Source organism: Amblyomma americanum, chromosome 9, assembly GCF_052857255.1.
Source record: "Amblyomma americanum isolate KBUSLIRL-KWMA chromosome 9, ASM5285725v1, whole genome shotgun sequence".
In the NCBI taxonomy this organism is placed as follows: Eukaryota; Metazoa; Arthropoda; class Arachnida; order Ixodida; family Ixodidae; genus Amblyomma; species Amblyomma americanum.
The window spans coordinates 30,061,909-30,081,187 of record NC_135505.1 but is presented as its reverse complement, the minus strand read 5'-3'; the positions used below and the strand labels follow the sequence as shown (position 1 = coordinate 30,081,187).

General features: G+C 49.9%; 1 protein-coding gene across 2 annotated transcripts in view; it reads left to right on the top strand.

Annotated features, from left to right (window-relative positions):
- The window catches only part of LOC144103214 (uncharacterized), a 64,066-nt gene that overhangs the window by 29,623 nt on the left and 15,164 nt on the right, over positions 1-19,279 (top strand). For both annotated transcript variants that reach the window (XM_077635987.1, XM_077635986.1), the window contains exon 8: positions 18,487-18,580. In XM_077635987.1, the coding sequence (XP_077492113.1) occupies positions 18,487-18,580 (94 nt within the window). The remainder of the gene's footprint in view (positions 1-18,486; positions 18,581-19,279) is intronic.

Here is a 19,279-nt window from a genome sequence, read left to right as displayed (position 1 = left end):
TCCTCTAGGGGTGCACTACAATCAAAGGGTTCACTCTGCGAGAAAGGGCATGCACTCCAGTAAAGGCTTGCACCATAGGCAAGGTTCATACTACAGTTGAGCCCACATATAACGGCCCCACTTAAGACAAACATTCGCTTATAACAAATGAGTCCTGCGCGACCGTCAAAATATACATTGTTGCAATGGCACAAAATCGCACGTATAACGAACGTCATTAAGGCCTCCTGATCGGTTACAGCGAACGGATGGCGTAAACTCGGTGCCGCGATGCGAGATAACCTGCCTCCGACCCCTTTGTGCGTCCGACGCGCGGTATGTTTTCCGGAGCCTCATCGTGGGCGAACTGCCTGCCCCGTTTCGTGCCGCTCTCAAACGAGCTGCCCTTTCCCCATGATTGCCCTCCCGCCCCTCCTCGCAACCCAGCTCCCCTCTCCTCACTCTCTTGCAAATTTGCGCGTGGCCTGCGATCCGCCCGTGAAGCTGGCCTTCCGTGGGAGCAAAGAGGTGGCTGCACTGACACTCACGAACACCCCTCATCGGTTTCTCCGCTGGCACTGTGCGTCTGTATCTTTAGCTTGATTGGCTTGATTGCTGCCTGTGCACATTGCACACCTACCCCATCGCTCACTTTTGTCACTCTTGTTGCGGTGCAGTGCAGATGTTTCGTTGGCTTCCTTCAAATCTTGGAAATGAAAATGAAAATTGGTTTTTGGGGAAAGGAAATGCCACAGTATCTGTCTCACATACTGGTGGACACCTGAATTTGAATCGAGCCCTAAGGGAAGGGACAAAGGAGGGAGTGAAAGAAGAAAGGAAGAAAGAGGTGTGCCCATTTCCATTGTATTCAGTGGTAGAAATGATGATAGCGGCCTGGGCGGAGGTGACGGCCACTGGCGAGCGGAACTTCTTCCGCAAGGCCGGCTTTGTCGACACAGTGTCTTATGCCGAGCCTGGTGCTTCGGAAGATGACTAGCCCGGTGGCGATTTGTGGCAGCGCATCGTCGGCTCCGACATGGGGGGTCATGATTCATGATATTGGTTGGAGTGATTTTATTTCTGTTGATGACGACGCCAACACCGCGGAACCGTGCACGGACGAGGGCATCATTTCTGAAGTGCAGGATGAGAGTGACGCGGAGGAATCAGATGAGGATGAAACTTTGGAGCCAGCATCCATTAGCGCGCCCGTGGCAATGGCATACATAGAGAGCCTCAGACAACTTGTCTATGCTAAGGGCCTTGGCAAAGAGCACACTTCTGCTTTAAAGAAATTAGAAACCTCCCCCATCTAGAGATGCGAAATTTCAGGAAATTTTGAACAATCGGGAAAAAACTTTTTTTTTTCATGTTTTTTCCCGAAAATTTGGAAAAAATGGAAAAAAAAAAACAAAAATTTCTTTTCCGCATGACAACGGTTTATTGTCAATGTCAAGAGCCATTACAGTGAAATCTCGTTGATACGATTCGGCTAAATACGTTTTTCGGCATAATACGTTTTTTTTTTCGTTCCCGGCCGATGCCCTATAGAGGTAAATGCATTTTTGTACAGCTAATACGATCGTATTTCCACGTCGGTTTGGATAATACGATCCCGGAAACGTCTTCTGTATGATGATGACATCAGAACCAGTCCTTTGCAGCGGGTGGGCAGAGGTACTGAAATTAACATCGAGCGAAACGACCGGCACGGCGGACTAAAGACGCGGCGACGCGCGCTTTGTATGCTGGAGGCTTGGCCTGGCTCGGCTCGGCTAGAGTCCGGCCGTGCCTCCGCACAGCACCTGCAGCAGTGTGGCGGCCTCTGGGAGCAATTTTCGCAAGCTCGCACACCAAACGCACCGAAGCGCACCAAAGGTTTTTAGCGCCATCTATCCTAAGACAGTACTCACGGTAAAATCACGTGACCAAGTAGCAGTGATTGGCGCATGCATTGACGATGCTGTAGGCTTTGTTGGCTTTGTGCTTGCCATTTCTCGTTGCCATTTTGGTGTTTCGAGCGTTCAGCTTGCACTTCGTCCTTATCGTTTCTTCTGTTTTGGTGCCACGTTTCACCCGTGCGCTTCACCATGTCTAGAAAGCGTAAAGCGTTATCGCTGAAAGAAAAACTCGACATCCTCGCAAAAGTCGACGAAAATCTGCAGAAGAAACGTGTCGACCTGGCACGCGAACTTTGTTTGCCTGTCTCCATGCTGAACATTTTCGTCAGTAAGCGAGAGGAAATTCGGAAGAACATACAAGTCTTTGGCGCCGGCGTGAGACAAACAAGGGGCGCCCAGCATGGCAAGATGGAAGAGCTTCTTCTGGCATGGTTCAGGGAAGCAAGGGCGGCGGGCGTGAACGTGGACGGGACAGTTGTTCGCGAGAAAGCTGATGAGATAGCAATCTTGTTGGGCATCGAAGATTTTAAAGCTTCGGGCGGGTGGCTCCATCGTTTTAAAACACGGCATGGCCTGTCGTATAAAACCGTTTCCGGCGAAGGGAAGTCTGCCGACCAAGATCAGGTCCCCAACTGGCTTCCGACTCTGCCGGCGGTGATTGCTCAGTACCAGCCAAGGGACGTGTTCAACGCAGATGAAGCTGGGTTGTTCATCAACCTTCAGCCCGAGAAAAGTCTCAGCATAAAAGATGAGACGTGTCAAGGCGGAAAAAAAAGCAAAGAAAGAGTCACCGTATTGTTGTGCTGCAACGCTGATGGAACCGAGAAGCTCAAGCCTACTGTCATTGGCAAATACTGGAAGCCACGCTGCTTTTCGCATAACCCACGCCTTCCTGTCATTTCCAAAGCGAATAAGAAGGCATGGATGACCGGAGCCCTTTTCACAGAGTTCCTCACCCTTCTGGTTGCCCGGATGCGTGCCGTGAACCGTAGAATTCTTCTATTTCTCGACAATTGGGCCGCGCACCCTGTCGATACTTCGTGGCTGCAAAACGTAAAAGTAATTTTCCTGCCGCCCAACTGCACCAGCCACTTGCAGCCCCTAGATGCAGGAATCATTAGAAACGTGAAATTTCACTTTAGGAGCTTGTTGGTCAGACGCTTTTTGGCCAAGATTGACCGGAAAGATGCCAGCTTGAAGGTGGATCTTCTTGATGCCATCCATTTTCTGGCGATGTCATGGGATCGCGTCAAACCCGACACCATCACCAACTGCTTCAAGAAGTGTGGCTTTTTTTGTGCACCTGGCGATACTGAGGAAAATGGAGATGACGGCGCAGAGATTGACATCCCGGACTGGGGTGACCTCAATGTCGATGCGTCTCCGGAAGAGTTTGTATCGGCGGACGACCAACTGGCGACATGTGAATTGCGCACCGTCCAAGACATCATTGCAGATGTTACCGCTGAAGAGGAGAGCGACGACGATGACAACCAAGACGCCGGAGATTGCAGCAGCGATCATCGGCCATTAAATACTGACGGTGCACTCGAAGCTTTGGACGGGCTTCGTGGCTTTGTCGCGTCTGCGGAGCTCAGTGAGGAAACTGCTACTCGTTTTTAGGAGTTCCAAAAAAGCTTGCTGCAGGACCTCGAAAAGCAAAAAGTGCAGCGCAAAGTGACGGATTATTTTAAAGTGCTTTAATAAAAGGAAGTTCTGTGCCAAGTATGTATTATTCGCGATCTTTTGGAGTCCGTTTTGGATAATACGATTTTTGAATAATACGTTTTTATTTTCGGTGCCCGTGAGAATCGTATCAACGAGATTCTGCTGTACTCTCATAGTGCAAATAACAGAAAAGAAAAAGAAATTCTTTCTGCCTTTTCACAAACAAGTGCAAGGATTTCACAGATTGAAGGAATTATAGAAGCATCCAGCAAAAGCGGTCTGTTCTCTGTAAATAGGCATGACATTGTGGAACTGTTATGAAAGTTATAACAAAAAACATCTAATGCCTCTTCTGCGGCTGCTATTTCATCATTGCTTCAACTTTGGATACATTGACCAAGGCGGTGAAAAGGTGAACTTATACAACTTATTCGGAGTCAGTATCACTGGCTTCATCTGTAGCCTTCTTCATCATGTTGAGATGTGCGTGCACAAAAACAAGCTTTTGCACCTTGTCATTACTTAGCCTGTTCCTACGCAGAGTATGAATGTTGGCGAAGTCGGACCAGTTTCGCTCACAAGCAGCTGATGATGGTGGAATCTGTAAAACGTTTCGAACCAGAGGCATCACCGTTTTAGTGGTGCAGATTCCCTCCCACCACGTTGAAGGCCGCATGTGGTTAGCAGAGGCCCATATTCCGTACCTTGACCATATGCCTTCGAGGTTCATGGGCTTACTGTGCTCAGAGATCCAGTCAAACGCTGACAAGACTTCCTCGTCAGTCAAGGTTTTCCCCTTGTATCTTGGGTCAAGAAGGTTTGCTGCACAGTGTATGGGACGAACTGTAAACGCCTTGCGTGTATTTAAGGCTTTTTTGGCGAGATCCCGTTCATTCTGCAGAAGAACAGAGCACTGCGGATTCGTTTGAATCTCCTCTGCTAGACTGTGAAACAAATTTTTGACGTTCGACAACAGCGCTTGGTCACTTTCTACGGCTTTGATAGCCTTTGCGATGGGTTCTAGCAAAGTATGGCATGATTTCAATGCAACCCAGAGCTCTTCTTCGTCCAGAACGACAACACTAAGAGCCTTGTCGAACTGCACATTCTCCATTATAGCAATTTCTTGCAAAACCTCCTTGTTTCGCAAAAGGCTTTCAAAGGAGAGGCAGACACCATTCCATCTCGTCTTGCTCGGAAGCTTCAGGCTGCAGCTCACACCTTTGCCGTACTTTGTTGCCTGCCTTTCCTTGAATGTGGCCAACACCAAGCGAGTTTTCTTAACATATTTGATGATATCTTTCGCCTGCTTATGCACATCTTGGATTGTGCCAAGTGTAAGTAGATCATTCATCAGCAGGTTCAGAGAGTGTGCGGCACAACCAATCGCTGTAACGTGAGGAAATCGCTCGATGCCAATCGACAATGCCAGTAATATGAAAGCAGCCCATGCTGCTTTCATATTATTGGCATTGTCAGTTACCAGCGCCTTTACCTTTGAGCTACCGACCGATTCCATAACTGCACAGATTTCTTCTTTCAGGTAGGCCGCGGTACGCCTGTTTGTGCCGGTGTTGATTGACTTGAAAAACAGTGGCGATGGTGTGCACAGCACAAAGTTTATAACCGATTCTCCTTCGACGTTTGTCCAGCCGTCAGTGACAAGGGTGATGCATGAAGCCTTTTCAATGGAATTTTTCACTGATACGGTAGCGGCCTCGTATTCTGCGTCGAGCAATGGTCCAGCCAAGCTGTGCCGGCTTGGGGGCTTGTAAGAAGGTCTGAGTGCTTTAAATGCAGCCACCCAATAGTCATTTGTAACCAAGGTGAAGGGAGAGTTGGAAGCATATTGATACGGGAATAAAAGAAGAGGCGGAGAGCGAGCGCGCGGCTCTAGCACGAGGGAGATAGAACGAGAAAGCTTGGCCGCCGCCGGTCGTGCTTCGCCGGCTCTCCTCCGTACTGCTGCTATATTTCTCTGGGCGGGCCCGTGGCCACCCCGTGGCATCCCACACCGTAACATTTTGGTGGCAGCGGTGGGATCATGCCGCTCACCCGCTCCCAGAATCAAGCACCCGACGTGCCAGACGACAGGAGTCCACCACCAGCCGATAGCGCTGACGACGCGGCGGCCGGCTCCGCTAGACCTAGGCGCTCGGAGAGGCTCGGCTCTTCGCAGCAGCCGGACGCCGGTGTTGAGCGCCTCCTGGATACAGTCACCCAACGGATGGACGCATGGGAGGCCCGTCTGACTGCCCAGGCTGGGGAGATGGAAGCTCTCCGGCGCGAACTCCGTCGCCTGGTGCCAGCCGAGCCGAGCACAGGTCAGGTGCCTTTGGGCGTCCCCGCCGCCGCTGTTTACGGCTCTGCTGTCGCTGGGCCTGCGGTCGTGGCCGCCAATGGCGTGCTCGGCGCGGGTGCGTCCTCGCCGCAGTGTTCGTTGGACGTTGTGGAATTGCCCACATTTGACGGCACCACCTCGTGGGATGCTTACCGCATCCAGCTGGACGGTATTGCGGCGGCGAGAGGCTGGGACGAGCAAATGAAGGCATGGATGCTCGTTGCAAAACTGAGGGGCCGCGCCACCGAGCTGCTGCAGAACGTGCCGCCCGACCAGCTGGGCTCTTACACTGTTCTGGCGGGCCTCCTCGCCGACCACTATGGTGCCTCAGGTCAACCCCGTGTGCAGTACCACCGCCTGCGAGCCCGCCGTCAAGAGCCCGGGGAGACGTACCAGGACCTCGCCGCCGCCATTGAGCGCCTGGCTCTGCAGTCGCTGCCGGGAGCGCCTCAGAACGCCGTGGCCCTGGTCGGCACCGAGGCGTTTGTCGACGCCATCCGACTCCCCGAGGTGCAGCGCTTGGTCCGCTCTGGCCGTCCCGATTCCGTCCGCGCCGCCATGGCGCTCGCCATCGAGGTGGAATTGACTTTGCTGGCCACGCGGGGGTCGCCACCGTCTGCCGAGCGCAGCGTCCGGGTGCAGGCTCCTCGGTCCGCAGCCCCAACTGCGGCCTCTATCCGACGCCTGCGTAACGACGTCCGCATGACCTGCTTCCGCTGCGGCCTGCGGGGACACTACGCGAGGGACTGTGCCGGCCCTCCAACGTCGGGAAACGATTTGGCGGAACTCCGGGGGCACCGTTCCGCCGTCCCCACACTCCTTCGTTCTCCGCGTCCCCTCCTTTCGTCGGCTCCGATTACCACTGATGCTCCTTACGTGCTCGTCGACGTCGCCCTGCTTGACCGGCACGTAAAGGCCTTGGTTGACACTGGAGCGGCTGTCAATGTACTGCACAAATCGTTTGTTGCTAACGCGCCCCACCTGCTTCTGCCAGCCGCCAAAACCCGGCTCTTAGCTTTTAACGGCACCCCTGTGGAGCAAGTCGGACGTGTCGTCGTCAACCTGACAGCACTCGGAAATACCATCTCCACCGAGTTTGTTGTCGCAGACAGCCCTATTTGGCCAGTGGTCCTCGGGTGCGGTTGGTGCCAGCAAGCCGGAGTCGTCCTTAATTTTACTAGAACCAAACCACGGGCGAGCCGAACTCTCTGTGGGCCGGGCTGGCTTAGCCGGGTTTCCAGCCTCGGTGTCGCCCTGTGGCAGTCCCTGGTGTCGGCGACCAAGCGTGCCTCAGCATCTCTGCGTGACCTCGCGACGAAGTGGCCGTGTCGAGTCAAGCCGTTCGACGTCACTACCGTGACTGTGGCGTCCGCCGTGACCCTGCCACCGGGTGTGGCAACGTGGGTGTATGCCAAGCTTGACAGTCCGGTCACAGCAGACGTGCTGTTCGAACCCATCCGGTGTTCAGCTCCAGCCCGTCAGATGACCTCCCCTCGAAGCCTTCGGCCTGTGCTCAAAGGAGAGGCCCACGTATTTATACTCAACATCAGCAGCGTACCTCTCGCGCTGACTCCCGGCACGCAATTGGGTACAGCCTCAGTTTTGGACCCCGGGTCACCAGTGGCGTCTCTGCAACCTGAAGCCCCGCCTCGCCACCCTCCAGCGCCGGCGATCCTATCATGGGAAGAATTTAACTTTGGACCCAGCCTGACCTGTGCGGAGCTCGCCTTTCTGAAGACCTTGCTGCTCGAGCATCGCAGTTGCCTTGCTCTCAGCGCCGGTGAACTCGGGTGCACTTCCTGGGCTCAACACCGGATCAACACCGAAAACCGCGGGCCTGTTCATCACCAACCTCGCCGTGTAGCGCCAGCCGAACGGAGAGTCATCCAGCAGCACGTGTGCGACATGCTTGACCAGGGAATCATTGCCCCTTCTTGTAGCCCTGGGTCCTCCCCTATTGTCCTTGTGCGCAAGAAGGATGGAACACACCGCTTCTGCGTTGACTATCGGAAGCTAAATGCTATTACTAATTGCGACGTGTACCCGCTGCCTCGCCTCGACGATGCGCTTGACCGCCTGAAGGGGGCCCGTTATTTTTCCACGCTAGATCTGCTCTCGGGCTACTGGCAGGTGCCTGTTCACCCCGATGATGCGGAAAAGACGGCTTTCGTGACTCCCGACGGCCTTTACCAGTTCAACCGTATGCCCTTCGGTCTCTCGAACGCTCCAGCCACCTTCCAGCGTCTCATGGACCGAGTCTTAGGCCATTTGAAGTGGACTATGGCGTTGGTCTACCTGGATGACGTAATTGTCTACGCGGCTACATTTGAAGAACACCAGAGACGCCTCAAACTCGTCCTCGAAGCCCTTACCTCTGCTGGGCTTCGCTTAAAACCAAAAAAATGTTTCTTCGGTTTCGCGGAGGTGACGTACTTGGGTCACGTTGTGAGCCGGCATGGCATCCGTCCCGACCCTGAAAAGCTAAAAGCGCTTACAGCTTACGAAGCTCCCACCACCGCCAAGGAGCTCAAAAGTTTCCTTGGATTTGCTTCGTATTTCCGTCGTTTCATTCCGGACTTTGCCAAGCGCAGCGCTCCATTGACCGCCCTGCTGAAGAAGAATGCACCGTGGAGTTGGACGCAGGCCCAACAGCTCGCGTTTCTTGACGTCAAGCACGCCCTCCTCGAGCCTCCTACATTGGCCCATTACGACGAATCGGCCCCCATCGTCCTCCACACGGATGCCAGCCAAGATGGGCTCGGCGCTGTCCTCCTGCAAGAAGACGAGTCTGGTGACCACAAAGTCCTAGCTTATGCCAGCCGCCAGCTTTCCGACGTTGAGCGCCGCCGCCATTCTTCCGAACTCGAGTGCCTCGCCGTTGTCTGGGCCGTCGAGAAGTTCCGTCCCTACCTGTACGGCCGTCACTTCACCATAGTCACGGACAATAGCGCTCTCACTTGGCTGCAGTCCGCCAAACATTTGAATGCCAAGATTGCACGCTGGTCCCTGCAACTTCAAGAGTACAATTTCACAATAGTGCATCGGCGCGGCTCTGCCCATCAAGATGCCGATTTCCTTTCTCGCCACCCTTGTTCCGTGACGGCTTTGACGGACCTGAGGACTGCACAAACGCAAGATCCCGCCATTGCTGCCACAATCCACTCCCTTAGCACCGCCGCCGGCGCAGGCCTCCGCCAACTACGCCGGGTCTATCGAATGAAGGACGACCTCTTGTGTCATGTGAAGCGGCTCCGTGGTCGACCACCCGTCTGGTTGCCAGTTGTGCCGGCAACACTGCGGTCGAAAATCTTGCGCGGCTTACACGACGCTCCCACGGCTGGTCACCTTGGTCGCGGCAAGACCTACGCACGAGTGTCGGAGCGGTTTTGGTGGCCTAATATGTCCAGAGATGTCAAGGAACACGTGGCGTCCTGCCAGACATGCCAGTACAGAAAACCGTCCACAGGTGTAACCAAGCCACCCCCGCAGGCTTTTCCGCCACCAAGTTCACCTTTCGAGCTGGTTGGACTGGATCATTTGGGCCCGTTTCCGAAGACGCGTGCCGGCAACCGGTATGTTCTGGTTGCGATCGACTACTTCTCCAAGTGGGTCGAAGCACTGCCCGTTCCAGACACGTCGTCCGCTCATGCCGTCGCGTTTGTGGAACAGCATCTCGTTCTTCGGCACGGTGTTCCCCGGCGCCTCATCACGGACCGTGGGAGCTGCTTTATGTCCCATGAATTCGAGCGAGCCCTCCGCTCCTTCGGCATTGCGCATTCCACTACATCCGTCAATCATCCGCAGTGCAATGGCCTCGTGGAGCGTGTTAACCGTACCCTCACGGATATACTCGCATCCTACGTCGCTCCGTCCCACACAAACTGGGATCGTTTTGTTTCTGCTGCAGCTTTTGCAGTCAACACTGCAGCGCAAGAAACAACGCATGTGACGCCGTTCTCAGTCGTCTATGGCAGAACGCCCTCCATCCCTCTCGACGCGCAGTTGGGCCTTCCCCATCCTACTGCGTCACCAACTGAATCTGCTCAACGACTTCATTCCGCCCGCCTCGACGCCCAGCGCAACCTCCTCACGGCTCACGCGCGTGTGCAAGCGGCCAACGCGGCAGCACCACCACATCCCCCCTTCCGGCCCGGTGACTTGGTCCTCGTTCGCCGCACCATCCGTGCGACTGGCCGTGCCGCAAAGCTCTTGCCCCGATACCGCGGCCCTTACCGTGTCGTTGCCCAACTCGGCCCCGTGACATACCGCCTCGAAGACCTGCCAGAGCATCGACCATGCGGTGTGCACCACATTTTCCCAGAGCATGTTTCAAACATGAAGCGATATGTCTACGGCGCCTGCGGTGACTCCGACTTGGCTACCGGGTCCTCATCAGTGCCGTCGTCGCCTGCTGGCTCCATGCCTTCCCCACGCAATGCAGTCCCATAAACAGATCGCCGCTCAATATGCATAAAACTCCCTGAAGTTAGCCTAACCGGTGTGGGACCTTCTTCGGCGACTGCAGACACCTTCGCCCAGCTCACACACTTCGAATTCAACGAAGAGTGTGACCGTTTCCTATCTGCGAGCCCACATTGCATCGCCCCAGGAAACCCTGCATCAAATCACGGCCTGACTTCTCTGCCCCGCCCCCCCCCCCCTCCCCCCCCCCCGGTGGAAAGGTGATACGGGAATAAAAGAAGAGGCGGAGAGCGAGCGCGAGCGGCGAGCGGCGAGCGCGCGGCTCTAGCACGAGGGAGATAGAACGAGAAAGCTTGGCCGCCGCCGGTCGTGCTTCGCCGGCTCTCCTCCGTACTGCTGCTATATTTCTCTGGGCGGGCCCGTGGCCACCCCGTGGCATCCCACACCGTAACAGTATATCGCCTTAGCCAGCGCTTTATCGGCGTTCTTCTGCGCTTGAGGTGTCATCGTGTCGACGAACCGAGTCACCCTTCCACTCGCTGACGCTGCACTGCTCGCTGTGCTGTTTACTACGCCATGAGCTTCGCTTGAACTACGACTGCTACATGAAGGGCTGCGAGAGCGGCTTCGTGGTGTCACTTCCTCTCTTGGGAATTTCACGCACTGAGCAATGTGCCCAGAAAGGCGCGTGGCATTGGGAAAAGCATAGCTGCTGTTGCAGTACTTACAGACTGCGGGTCCCCATTTCCCGCCAATGGTCTCCCCGACCGTGAAGTGCATCCACACGTTGGAAAGTGGCCGTACCATTGCAGAATTCACTCCAACACGGATCTAAATGAGGATTTCTGCAACAGTTTGCACACGGATGCGAAGGAAAGCCAAAAGAGGACAAAACAAGCACCAAAACAAGAGAAACTGTATCCAGCTGACGAAGCTTCGCCGACGGCGGAGCTGACATTATGTGGTAACGATGGCGATTACTCAGCCGTCGATCGGCATTTCGGTTTCGCATTCGGCACTGTGTGTTGCGTAAACTTTATTTCTGTACATTTTTTCTCTGCAGAAATTTTGACTAATTTTTCCAAGTGCTCTGAAAAAAAACGGAAAAAAACCAGTTTTTTTCCGGAATTTGCCCGTTTTTTTCAGCACTTCGCATCTCTACCCCCATCGGATCTGCGCTGCAAAAACAAATGTCCAGCACGGACTTTTTCGCAAAGAAAAAATTTTGTGTTTTGACAAGCAACTGTCTTTAAAGCTGTGGTCCACTTACTACAAACTTCGGGATATAATGAACGAACGCTGCGTGACGCTCATGTTCAATATAAATGGGCTCAACTGTATATGTAGTAGGCTACAGCCAATAAACTATGCAGCAGATAAGCCTCGAAGGATATCCTCCTGGCAGTAACATTGACAAATTGTCATGATGTTGTGGCTAATATGGTTGATCCGCGGTTTAACACTTGCACCTGCCAGCCCCTTGCGATGTGGCACCAACAGGTTTTATAGGAGTGCCCGCTAAGTCAATGACAATCAGCAGACACCGATGGCTGGAGATCCTCCATTGAAGGGCATTTTGTTACTTCATTCTTGACTTGTATCCAGCTATACCTGTAAGGCAAGGAGGGAGGGGGAATTGTTAGAAAGCTGTAGCCTTTTCTGACCTCTCTGCGACTGCCACCTCTACCAAAGGATGCAAGACTCGCATGAACATGGAACTGTTTGTTAGGGGTCAGCATGTTGTTAATGGCCAGCGTGTCTTCATGCCTGTGTTTGACGTTTTGGGAGCTCCTTTGGAGTTTGCATCATGGTAAAAGAATGGATTTTGACTCAGTGGAATCGGCAACACGGAGAAGGTCTGTTTGATTGCAAGTGCTTTGACACAGCATGTGAGGTGAGGTCACAAGATGCAGAGTTGAAAGTGCATGTTTGAGAGGCAGTTCAGTGAAATTATACAAGAGACATCGTTGTCCTTGAAGGAAGATGAAGGCAAGTTTTTGTAGGGGGGGGGGGGGGGCTCGTTGTTGGCGCCGGAGGGGGTGGGCAGCGGTATGTTCGCAGCAAAAAGGCACTATTTTCGGAGTCTATTTATTTATTTATTTATAAGTAAATAAGTAAAATACACACATGAAAGAAAAATTACAACAGCAAATTAATGTGTGGTTTGGCGAGATACAATGGAGTTTATTAACAAACAAACAATTAAAATTAATAAAAAATGCAAAAAGATACTGGTACTTCGTGGAGAAGAGTGCTCAGTCTTGTTGCATGTGGGTTCTCGACTCACCCGAATTGATGACCAGCACGCAGCGCAATAGGTTCACAAACACGCAACTAGAGTCACTCAATCAGTCTTCCTTGAACAGCAACTGTAGACGCCTCGTATTTTTCAGGGCGAATAGCGTGTTGACACGGGTGATAAATTCATTTCTGTGCTTCATTACATGCTCTCGGTGGACACTCATCATGCAAAGGCCGTTCAGCCAGTCGTTTGTCATCGTTGAGCGTAGCCAGGTCTCCACTTTTCTCATTGTACTGAAGGAGCGTTCGACCGTACAGGTAGTAACTGGCAAAGTCAGAGCCACCTCAATGGCTTTTGCAACAGCAGGGAAGAATGTCTTCGCCTGATGTAGAAGCTCGCAGTAAGTTATTGCTGATGGGTCCCCAGTTTCTTTGTACAACATCTCGTACGAAGAGATTGCCTCTTCCTTGAAGTTGTCGATGCCGTAAAAGCATAGGAGTTCTTCAGCCAAGGCAGGAAACTCAACACGGCTCAAGTGCTTCATTTTCGATGGATGCAGCTGGAGAAGTTTGAAGCTCCTCTCATTGCTTTCAGAAAAGCGGCGAGCTAAAGAATCATTGAGAGAGTCCAAGTACGGCACATATGTTGTCACACGGTAGCATTCCTCCGGCGACTGAATGCCGCAGTTGTCTCTGTGGGCCTGACGAGAGACTTGTCTTGGTACAGATATCACCACATTTAAGTGATTGGCTGCCTTCCTTGCTGCATTGATGACGTCACAGAACTCCTCTACAGCGTTTGTCTGGTGGCCACGAAAAATACGTTGCAGCTCAGTGATGTGGTCTTGCACAGTCCATGGATACACCTTGCAGAACGTTCGTAACTAGTTCGAGCCGAGTGCTGTACTTCGCTACAATGTGCAAGCAGACGATGAAAGATGAGCTTGTTGTTGCGCAGTAGAGGATGCGAGCTCGTTGTCTAGTTGCAGCGTTCGAGCATGATTCTGTGGACGCGAGCTCCTCGAGTGCTTCGACTATGGCCATGTAATGCTGAGAGAAGACCCCAACAGACTTGTATTTTGCAGACCATCTTGTCTCACACAGCATCGGAATGTTGGCCACCAATTTTCTCCGGAGCACGCTCTCGCGGAAGAAGTCTGGGGTTTGTTTGATTATCCCAATTGCGTTTCGAATTTTCAGACGTCGTTCAAATCGTTGATGATGAGATTTAATTTGTGACTTGCGCAGTGGAAAAATAGTGCCTTCGGGAACTGTTTCTGTATTATTTTGTTTACTCCAGCTTCTTTTCCAGCCATTGTAGAGCATCCATCGTTTGCTCGCAATCCGGAATGGCGCTTCTGAGTGTGCTAATCAACGTTTTACCTCTAGTGAAAAAAAATTTTTGTCCAAATTTCCAGGGGGGTCCATGGATGAAGGCATCAGTGGCTTCAACTGACTCATTCTGCTACATGTTGGCCAGCCTGGCTTTCAGATCAGGGTTCGGCTGACTCTGAGCCACAGCACTAGCAGAAGGGAAGCGTAGAAAGTTCAGAATGCCTTCATCACTGCACCACACTATCCACATCACCAAGGTGGCATGGCAAGAACCTGCAATTGAATTCAGTTTGTTTAGGTAGTTATTTTGCAATATGACTACATGAGATGGTGACAACCTTATCCGGCTCTTTCAATAGCTGCTAATATCCTGCAGGTTCACCCCCATCAAAACTCTTGAGGCCGCAGGGTTTGCTTTGAGCGCTGTAGTAAAGCATTTGAGGCATCCACCAAGCTGTAAACTTGTGCAAGGCAAGACGCACCCTTGTCGCAGGCTTTCAAGGCTTTTTGTTCTTCAGTGATGCTGTGAATGCTCCACTATGCTGCAAAAAAGCAGGTCATGTGGCCCGAAGATCTCTGACAGAGGCCGTATATACACCAATGCACTCCACTTTGTTCCGTGAAGAAATTTTTGCAGCTGCTACAAATTTATTGAAACATGTGAAACATTTTTATGCCATTCAGAACAGCTGCTGCAATTAACATGCACAGTCTGATTTATTTGTTTATTTCAAAATACTGCAGGCCAATATATTGGCCCATGCAGGAGGAGCATTACAAGGCTTTTAACATGACAAATACCAATGGTATACATGCGGTTACAATCAGTAAGCGAAAAAAAAAAACAATACAACACTCATGCACTCAAGAAAATGCTTCTTGAGAGCTTTACTGAAATTGGAGGACTGGAAAATGTCCTCGGGAAGAGAGTTCCAGTCGGAAATAGTCTGTGGAAAAAACCTGTGCTTGAAGAAGTCACTCCTTGCAAAAATGGGGTTGAGCAAGTGAATTCGTGAATGGTGTGTTCGGTGCGACAATTGTTTGAGAATTGTGGGGTGGGGTATGTTTAATTTACGTGTTAAAAGGTTATGCATAAACAATAGACGGGAAATATTTCTGCATACTTCAAGTAATGGAATATGATTGGCTTTCATTAGTCTTGTGAGTCTAACCTCCTGTATTTGTTTTAAATAAACCTAACCGCTTTCCTTTGCACCAGCTCTATCCGATATATGTCTTCCTTTATGAATGGATCCCGTAAAACCGAAACGAACTCTAATTGGGCCTATTAAATGTTGTGTATGTAAGGAGTTCGGCTTTGCATGGGGCATCTTTAAGCTTCCGCCTTAAGTGGCAAAGCTTAGAAAAAGACGAGGAGCAAATGTCTGCAATGTTGGAAGTCCATGTTAAGTCATGAGTTAAAGAATAAATTATTTAGCAGGCTGTAAGAGAAAGAACTAAAATGTTTTTTACGTGGAATTTGCAAAGGGCAGTTTTATCAAGGTTTAATTGCGTATCTCATTTTACACACCATTGATGAACAGCAAAAAGTGCATTTTGCAAGATGTAGTGATCATTCTGTCCATTTATTGTCCTAAAGGTATGCAATCGTCAGCAAAAAGCATTAACGAGACATTCTCAGGGATAGAAACCGACAGATTATTTACGTAGATTAGGAAAAGCAGCGGCCCCAAGACGCGGATCCCTTGGGGTATGCCTGAAGTAACTGGAAGCTCGTTAGATGCGGAGCCACTAACCTCAACATATTGTTTCCTATGTTTAAGATAAGCACAAATCCAATTAACAAGGTAAGTAGGAGTGCCAATACTATCTAGTTTATTAAAGAGTTTACTATAAGAAACTGTATCAAAAGCCTTGTGAAAGTCTAAAAAGAACATCAACCTGCCCTGATTTATTAAGAACAACTTGGAATTGATTAACCGTAGTAACTAACTGCATCACAGTGGACATACCCTTTCTGATGCCGTGTCGCAAAGGAGATAAAATGTTATTTTCAGCTAGAAACAAATTAAGGTAACCAGAGACTGTGTTCTATTAACTTACAACGAGAAGAAGTGATCTAAATTGGTCAGTAGTTAGAAATAGTTAGCTTATCTCCTTTTTTATGGTTTGTTACAATGCAGGCCATTTTCCAGTCCTGCGGTACTTCACCAGAAAGTAAGGAAACTTGATATATCTGCATTAAAAACTCGGATAATTGTGCTGCTAAACATTTAGGAAAAGCATTTGCAAGGCCATCAGGACCAGAACTTTTTTATTGTCAAGTTTACGCAGCATGGACGAAACACCATTCACAGAAATAACCGGTATGTTACCAGGATCTTCACTTTGAATTCTAGTTGTGGTTGCCCCCTCAGTCAGAAAAACGCTTTGAAAGTAAAAGTTAAAATCTTCTTCAATCATTGTGCATTCGGTCACGTCATCATTAATTCAAACTTTACTCAACTGCTCATTCTTTAGACCTAAAAAATTCCGAAATTTTCGGGGATTACTTTTGATCAATTCGGGGAGCGTCATGTTAAAATAATGAAACATCGCTGATTTTAACTTGAAAGCAAGTTTCTGTTTTAGCAGTTGGAACTGTTGTAAGGAAGATATCTTTTTCTTCCTACATCGCTTCACTTTGCGTTTCAGTTGAACAATTTCTCGACTTACCCAAGGATTGGTACAGTTGATGTGAACATTTTCTAAGTGGAATAAAATGTTCAGTACAGTACTGCACTGCGTTCTTAAAGTGATGCCATAAACAATGAACGTCATTTCCGCAAGAGCTGCTTAGCAGCGATTGTAAGGTGCCGATAATTGCATTATCATCAGCACAAACATAGTCCTGTATCATTTTAACTGGACTCATCCCGGAAGCAACAGGCGAAGCAGAAAAAAAGTATAAAAGACGGTGATCTGAGATTCCTGGTTCAACATCAAGCACTCATTCGGAAAAGGCTTGACTAACAAAGAATCAGTCTAGAACAGATGACCCTCTGGTGTGTTCACAAACAGCTTGTTTAAGGTTTAACAAAAACATCAGATCTAAAATAGCTTCACATGAGGCAGATAGGCCACACGACGGTTTGCCCATTCGGTGGCAGGGAGATACACTAGTACCAGAATTGGAATTGAATCCTTACCGGTGATTTCAAACGATCGAAAAGACTAGACATAAAATAATCCATTGCATTACGGCACAAAGGTAAAAGGTGCAGCCATGTGTTATTAGGCGCAAAAAAAAAGCTTTCATCTTGATAAATCTGATCAAGGAGTGTTAATTGAGACCTCTGTCATATCTCAATCATCACCATCCACTCTCGTACTTGTGAAGTTTGTCCAGTTCCTCTGCTTTGAAGAAGTGGACTGGACCTTGTGGCAAAATGCTATAGGCCACTCAAGATTGCACTGCTGTCCTGCAGACCATAAAGGAGTTTTGGTGATACATGTTACAGATCAACATAATTTTTCTCCCAGCTATGAGAGCACCACCTTGAAGGTTATGTTCTTTGTTTCGGGTGGAACTCTATTGTTTCTCTCATTTACAGAGATTGTGGCAAGGGAACACAAGCTTCTTGCGCATCATTGAATTTTCACTTCTTGGATGGGTCCTTGCTCCGACCTGGTTTCTTTGATGCTAAAAAAAAAAATTCAGCCTCATGCCTTTTGCATACCTAATTTTTAAGATACGTAGTACACAGAATGTACCCTCCGGAACAAGTCTATGGGATCTGCAAAGGGGAAGGTATTGCAGAAATAGACTTCATTTATAAATATACGCTCACAAATGAGAAACCTAGCATTGGCTACAGTAGCTATAGTAGAACCCTGCTGTTATGTTTTTCATGGGACTGCTAGGAAAAAGAACTCGCTAAGTAGGAAACATAGCAGCCGGGAAGCACATGTGAAAAAAATGTGCATTGTTCTGGTAAGGGCAGCGTGCTTCTTTATTTCACAAGGCTTTAGGGTTCTCATGCTTGGTCGCAGGCTACGGCTCTGTCTGCCTGAGCAGCTGTTAGTAGAAAGGAGGCAGCATCCAAGAAAGAAGGCTTCCTTGGCAGCCACTTTACTCCTACACAGTCCTCGTCTATTGGAACCTAGAAACTGCGTTTTTAAACTGTAGGCAACTAGAAAAACACATTGGCAGAAACATGCCTCGAAGCCAATCCATACATCTCGTACAACACTGTCTATGTAGCGATTTCGTTTTGTGCCTTTGATCATTCACGCCCGCGCCACAGCGATGATGGGACTGGATCAAAAGCCAGGTGTCCCTGTCATCTGTAAACTGAAACTGCACGGGAGAAAGGCTTGAATATAAAAATGGTAGAAAGAATGCATGCAATGTTAGGGCTTACAAAATTGCATTCCATCACCAGTGGGGTATTCTTATCATGCCAAAGCAGGAAAAGAAAAAAAAACTGTAGAAAAGTTGAAATATTTAGGTCAGCAGAGTGTCGATGGTTGGAAGTGCTGATACAGAGAACTTTTCACTGCTAGAGTCTACAGTTTCAGCGGTGCTGATGAAATGTTCTGCAGAGCAAACACATGTGACAGTCATTGACTCTGGTGCCATTCTATGTGTGCCAGCAGGGCGAAGCGCGAGGAAGGGGTGCCCAGCCGGCAGCAGCAGGCTAACACGCCCGAGCTCCTGGAAGGCAGGCCACACCAGGTGACCCCCTCAGTGGTGAGTTTTGTGTTTATTCGGTGCACTATTCTGCGCACATCGTTCTCTGCACTCAGTTCACTTCACTTGCTGTGTCATTTGCTGCACTTTGTTCGTTCCATCGTATTTATTTCACTGCAGGCGTTGCACCATGTTCACCACACCATATTTGTTGTGGCTCCCTCGTTACTTTGCACATTCATTGTGCATCACTCATATCACCTCATTCTTCCGATTTAATTCATTGCAGCACATTTGGGATGAGTCCTCCAGCAACTGCATTTTTCTAGGCGCAGTTGATGTGCTTTATGGGGATGCATCAGACACTCTTGTGATCTCGGCAATTTTACCATGTGCACCTGTCAAAGGCTTGCTTGTGTGTCTAAAGAAACAGCTAGTAATGTAACAGTGCCTGGACGCACCCGAGTAGTTCGCTGCTTCTCCACTTCATGATGCTGAAATTGGCGCTGTGGTCAGAGCGTTGTTGCAGTGGTGCATCTAAAACAACGACCACAACCTCCCCATAACGTAGCTTCAATCTTCAGTCCCCATACACTGGCAGCCAAAGGAGGCTGAAGCAGCCTTCTTGAGTGGTACCAAAAATGAATGCATGGGCCTTAAATGTAATTACGTCTGAATAGCTAGTGCTTATGATGCATATCACCATGAGTGTCATTGCCTTTTTTCTTTTATCGCGTTGTAAACATTTCGTCGCTACAT